The sequence below is a fragment of the Notothenia rossii genome, assembly GCF_949606895.1.
Source record: "Notothenia rossii genome assembly, chromosome: 3".
Taxonomy (NCBI): domain Eukaryota; kingdom Metazoa; phylum Chordata; class Actinopteri; order Perciformes; family Nototheniidae; genus Notothenia; species Notothenia rossii.
In genome coordinates, this window is record NC_136901.1 from 1655290 (window position 1) to 1661918 (window position 6629).

Sequence of the window (6629 nt, forward strand, 5' to 3'; positions counted from 1 at the left end):
AAGTAGAAAGTACAGGTATTTGAGTTCAACATGTAAGAAGTAGAAAGTACAGGTATTTGTGTTCAACATGTAAGAAGTAGAAAGTACAGGTATTTGAGTTCAACATGTAAGAAGTAGAAAGTACAGGTATTTGTGTTCAACATGTAAGAAGTAGAAAGTACAGGTATTTGTGTTCAACATATAAGAAGTAGAAAGTACAGGTATTTGTGTTCAACATGTAAGAAGTAGAAAGTACAGGTATTTGTGTTCAACATGTAAGAAGTAGAAAGTACAGGTATTTGTGTTCAACATGTAAGAAGTAGAAAGTACAGGTATTTGAGTTCAACATGTAAGAAGTAGAAAGTAAAAAGTTATCAGAAAAATAAGTAGTGGAGTAAAGTACTGATACCAGAAACATGTACTTAAGTACAGTAACAAAGTATTTGTACTCCACTGCTTCCCATCTCTGGTTGCTTTTATCCATTCTTAAAAAGTACTTATACACACTACTTTTCTCCATACTAACAATATTATACTGCTTTGTTTCTGTCCTGTAATAACATCAGCACGCCTCTTTACCCTAACACTTCCTCTGCTTCCTTTCTGTCTTTCCTTTTGGACAGACCTTACTCAGGTGAGCTCACCTACAGCTTATTCTCACATCTTTCCCCAACACCATCAAAATATAGGGTTTGATTAAAGATGAGACGTACTTCTGATGCACAACGGGCAAAGGGATCCATCTCCTTTCCTATTATCATGATAAAGAAATGACCAGGGATACAATTGTGCTTATTAGCTTTGCTTATAGTTGCTTTAAATGCGTATATCAGACAGTCTTTGTGTGAGCTTCACTTCATCACCAGATGCAGCAGGATTTCATTTGAAAGAAAACCGAATTTGGTGTAATTCTTCGATTTATCTTTTATAATCTCAACAACCTTTCAAAGTGAAGACGCTTGCTGAACATTTTGCACGCTGCATGTCATCTATTATACGTGTACGTTGCTTCTCCTCCTCATGAGCGGTTTAAACGTGCAGTGGAGAGCTGTCAGAGAGCCTGAAGCTGATAAAAGCTGCTCCAGGATTAATATTCAAACTTTGGGAATTGGTTTCAGCCCTCTGTGCAAAGTGAGCCAGCGATCACGCTATGATCAAGACGGCTTTTTAGCAGCGAATATATTAAGAGTCTGCGAGGAAGCCGGCCGGTCAGGGAGATACATGTGAGTGTTATTGTTCTAAAGAAAGACCCGTGAGGGGATTACGTCTCTGAGTCCTGAGGTTGGATCTCAGAAACATGAGCGCAAGCTGAGCGGTGCTTTAGCGATGTGTTGGTTCGTACTGTAAACCAAAAAGAAAGATGTGCATGTGAATAAAAGAGAGACCCTCGAGGTGTTTTTAACTGTAAATCTAACTGAAACAAGTCAGAGTGAAATGCTTCTTACTCACCCAAACGCTGAAAACCCTCCAGTGTTTCAGAGAGAGAACCGTGATCTGGGGAAGATCCGGCAGCCTTTCATCTGAACATTTCTCCTTCACACACAGACTAAGACAGCCTGTAATCTGTGGTGCAGCCCCACCTCTGCACCCCACCTCTGCACCCCCACCTCTGCACCCCCACCTCTGCACCCCCACCTCTGCACCCCACCTCTGCACCCCCACCTCTGCACCCCACCTCTGCACCCCCACCTCTGCACCCTCACCTCTGCACCCCACATCTGCACCCCCACCTCTGCACCCCACATCTGCACCCCCACCTCTGCACCCCACCTCTGCACCCCACCTCTGCACCCCCATCTCCAAAAAAACACTCATTATTTACAATTAAGCCGGGGGAGGATAAAATAGTCATTGTTCTGCACGCCATGTCAACCGCTGCTGCACTTCTGGACTGTTCTTCAGGACAGTTTCTGTTAGAGAAATCTCCCTGGTCCCCGGCTTGATCTTGAGCCTCAGGATCCATGTGTCTGTGATCCTCTCCAGAATGGAAGGAGTCATCACATACAGAGCATCAACTAGTTCCTGAACAGTGTCCTTCACATGCTGATATCCAAGAGAGGGAGTTACCCAGTCACAAGATGGAGGAATAGAAAGCAGTATTCAATGTTTACTTCAGATTAGCTCCACGTCAGAAATGATCATGCTTGTCATATGTCTCTCTCCATAGAGGCTGAATCATCATGTTAATCACATAGCTATCATATGCCTCAAACAGTCCTGATGCTCTTCTAGGTAATCACACATCCTGTCATGTTCACAGCTACAGTTGGGATACCTTTGTTAGCATGTGGCTCTCATGTTGGAAGAGGACATTCAGTTTCTTATGCTCTTTCTTTCTCTCTCTGTAGATGTATCAGTCCAGCGGTCAGTCATCATGTAGCAGCGAACCGTCCCCACTTGGCAGCGCCACCAACAATGACAGTGGAGTAGAAATGGCGGCGCCCAGTGGGGGGAGCGTGGGGGACTTCAGCCCTCTGGAGGACCTGGGATATGAGGATACCGTCGGGGGGCTCGCGGTGATGGGTCTCCACCATCGAAAGCATTTTGGCATCACCATGCATCTAAAGAAAGAGACGCTGAAGACGGCGAGGGACTCGTGTCGGTGGGCCGGAAACCCAACAGTCCTCGACACCAAACTGCCTCCCATCCCAGCAGGTAGAGAGGGCAAGAGTACACACATCCTTTACTCAAGTAGAAGTACACACATCCTGTACTCAAGTAGAAGTAAAGATACTCGTGTTTAAAAATACTCTGGTGAAAGTAGAAGTACTGACTAAACTTCTTTCCTCAAGTAAAAGTAAAGAACTTTGAAATGTACTTCAGTAAAAAGTACCCATAACTAGCAGCTGTTTTAAAGAGTACCTGACCTCCCTTTATATTAATAGAACAATAATGTCATTGTTAGCTAATGAATGTTTCCATGCTGAACAACGGCAACATGACAACGTTTCCATTGGTCCCTCTTCTTTAGAGAAGACCAGGAAATGATGGATACACGGATCGTGTTCAAATCAATAGGCACGCAATGACTCTAAATAATAATGATCACGCCACCAAACACACATTCAGACTAAAGGAACCAGCCTGTTTGGAAAATGAGAGAAGTAGAAAGTACAGGTATTTGTGTTCAACATGTAAGAAGTAGAAAGTACAGGTATTTGAGTTCAACATGTAAGAAGTAGAAAGTACAGGTATTTGAGTTCAACATGTGAGAAGTAGAAAGTACAGGTATTTGAGTTCAACATGTAAGAAGTAGAAAGTACAGGTATTTGAGTTCAACATGTAAGAAGTAGAAAGTACAGGTGTTTGAGTTCAACATGTAAGAAGTAGAAAGTACAGGTATTTGTGTTCAACATGTAAGAAGTAGAAAGTACAGGTATTTGAGTTCAACATGTAAGAAGTAGAAAGTACAGGTATTTGAGTTCAACATGTAAGAAGTAGAAAGTACAGGTATTTGAGTTCAACATGTAAGAAGTAGAAAGTACAGGTATTTGAGTTCAACATGTAAGAAGTAGAAAGTACAGGTATTTGTGTTCAACATGTAAGAAGTAGAAAGTACAGGTATTTGTGTTCAACATGTAAGAAGTAGAAAGTACAGGTATTTGAGTTCAACATGTGAGAAGTAGAAAGTACAGGTATTTGAGTTCAACATGTAAGAAGTAGAAAGTACAGGTATTTGAGTTCAACATGTAAGAAGTAGAAAGTACAGGTATTTGAGTTCAACATGTAAGAAGTAGAAAGTACAGGTATTTGAGTTCAACATGTAAGAAGTAGAAAGTACAGGTATTTGGGTTCAACATGTAAGAAGTAAAAAGTACAGGTATTTGGGTTCAAAACGTAAGAAGTCAAAGTAAAAAGTGTTCAGAAAAGTAAGTAGTGGAGTAAAGTACTGATACCAGAAACATGTACTACAGTAACAAAGTATTTGTACTCCACTGCTCCCCACCTCTGACCTAGGTTTATTAAAGACTGCAGGATAAAAGTCTCCAAAGAGCGTTGCAGCATTGGTAAGAAATCAAAAGCCCCTAACATTTTCATTCCTTGATTCACAGGGTCCTTGTTTGGTACGGGTGGTGGTCCGGTGTCCTTCCCTGGTTCCGGCTGTGGTGATCTGAGTAAAGTGACTCTGTCGGAGCGCCGCGACAGCACCTCCAGCACCATGAGCTCCATGTACAGCCGCCGATCTTCAGGAATCTCCCCGTGCTTCTCCAGCCGGCGCTCCAGCCAGTCCTCCCAGTTCGGATGCAACCGCCCCAGCTCCAACGACTCCTACGACCCCATCTCTGCGGACATGTCCCGGCGCTCCAGTCAGAACAGCCAGTTTGGGGGAGGCAACGGTCCTCTCAGCCTGACCCCCGCCCAACACTACCGCCTCAAGGCAAAGTACGCTGCCGCTACTGGAGGTGCACCGCCCACACCTCTTCCAAACATGGACCGAATGAATGCCCTGTGTGAGGACTGCCAGGAATCCTCAGCTACAAAAAGAGACCGGGTTTCCAGAGAGTATAACAGCTACTCCACACGGACCGTGATGCCCCACGAAGTCCCGTCTACCCTCCCCCGTCGAGCCAGTGATCCAGTGAGACGTCCCGATTATCCCACAAGGCCACAAATGCAGCGCTACAACAGCATGGGCACCCTGAACGGAGCAGGGTCCATGCAGCCACATCCACCGCCTGCAGCAGATCGCAGACATTTACCCCAGCAAGGCTGCCTCCATCAGGATGGTAGTCCACACCGATACCCTTGCAGTATTTCAGAGAATATACCCGTTGGGAGGATAACGGGTGACATTCCTGAAGAAGATGTGATGCAGCCTGACCCAGATCAAGCCCATTTTCAAGGTGCCCCCAATCCCCAGCATCAGCAGTCATATTATCAGAGGAGGATGGCTGTTGTGAGGACCAACATGAACCTTCCCCATCAGGTTGTAGCCTCGTCCAACATGGGTGCATCTTCACCGAGGGACAGTAAGGTCTCCTTGGGTCAAATGGACGCCAGTGAGCTCTGCTCCAAAGTACAGGCCAGAGGGAACCTGGCTGTCCTCCAGCAGAACTCTAGATCTGTTCTCAACAACCTCAGCTCCAACCAGCAGATGATGCAGAACCACGTTAACGCAACGAGATGCAAACAGCTGAAACCAGGGGAGGGCTGCCTCCAGTTGTCAAATCTCAATCTGTCTCCGTGCAGGTTTAAGGAAAGCCTCTATGATAGGAACGGTAACTCCACGTATCCAGTCAAGGTCAACTTGCCAAGCGCTACATGCAAACAGGAGCCTGTGCACTTTGCTGATGCTGGATTTCAGCGCATTCAGGTCAAAGTAGAGGACTGTGATGAATCAATCATGATTTCAGATCAGCAGAACTGTAACATGACCTCCCAGAATCCCTTGCACCTCCATCCAACGCCACCAACAGGACCTAGACCTCTAACTAGACACCTGTCAGGGTCAAGGCACCAAAGCAATGCTAACCAGGACGTAGCTTCGGCTTTACCAGGTGGCGTTTTCGGACTTCATTGCAGCGAGAGCTCTGAGGACAATGCCTTGTTCTACACAGGGCAGATTCAAGTGTTTGAGCACAATGGGAACTTTGACCATCTTGCTTGTCCCCTGGTGAATGTACCTCTTTTTGAAAGCAACGCTGCGTCGTCCAACAGGGCGCCTGTGGACGGTAGCTTAACTCCGGAGCAGATAGACTTCGACTGCATGCTGGAGGACGATGACGACGGCGATCACTCCAGCGTCATGTCGGGAACTTTGAGTCCAGGTTTGCTCCAGAGTTTTTCGCGGAGTTCCTCCCGTCTGACAACGCCCAGGAACTCTGTGACGTTGCCCTCGGTGCCGCAGGGGACGGGCAACATGGCGATCGGAGACATGAGCTCGCTGCTTTCTGCTCTCGCCGAAGAGAGCAAGTTCCTCAACTCCATGTCGTAGCATCATTTAATAACAGACTTCAAACTGATGCGATCGTGAGCCAAAAAGCCTCCGCTGTGTGTGACGCTTCTGTTTCTTGTACAGTCTTGTGAATTATTTTAAAAAAGGCAGATTTCTATCCTTTTGAAAAGCCATGTTTCTGCCTTAGGTAGTAATTATGATGTACAGGTCTGCAGTACGATCAGTTTGAAGTGCCTAACTCAGCCAAACATATGTCAATGTGGAGATGATCTGATACCTAACACTTGTTCTGCACTGTAAATGACTGGAAGGACATTTCTCCATGCTCCGCAACATCTCCAGTACAGTGGGCGTCCTCTGTGAGCCTTGTTTGATTTCCGCGTTGCTGCAGAGATTAACAGTGACATCTGAGCGTCGGCCATCACACCCTTCATTATGAACTCATGCATAAATCAGTGGAGCTCCCGCAGCGAGACGAGCACAAGATCAGAGAGTCGAGCATTCTGTTGTTTTATTCTTTTGTACATTGTCGTTGAATGTAAATATCATTTGTACATTTTTAAGAAATACAATATTGACATTGATTTTTTTAAACAAATGCTGTCTGTGTTGTCTTTCTTGTGGATGTATCTGTCTCTTTAAAGTAGAGACAGTACATACTGATATACACCTGAACATCAGCAGGAGAGGACTCTTTAAAGTAGAGACAGTACATACTGATATACACCTGAGCATTGGCAGGAGAGGACTCTTT

The 6629-nt window shown here is 45.4% G+C and overlaps 1 protein-coding gene across 1 annotated transcript in view; it reads left to right on the plus strand.

The window, feature by feature from the left end:
* The window catches only part of LOC307034589 (zinc finger protein GLI2-like), a gene marked incomplete at its 5' end in the record, with an annotated part of 44551 nt that extends 38182 nt beyond the window's left edge, over positions 1-6369 (plus strand). The window contains 2 exons of the mRNA XM_079673420.1: positions 2328-2634; positions 4032-6369. Coding sequence (XP_079529546.1) covers positions 2328-2634; positions 4032-5914 — 2190 coding nt within the window. The 3' untranslated portion in view covers positions 5915-6369. The remainder of the gene's footprint in view (positions 1-2327; positions 2635-4031) is intronic.
* Between the last annotated feature and the right edge of the window lie 260 nt (positions 6370-6629).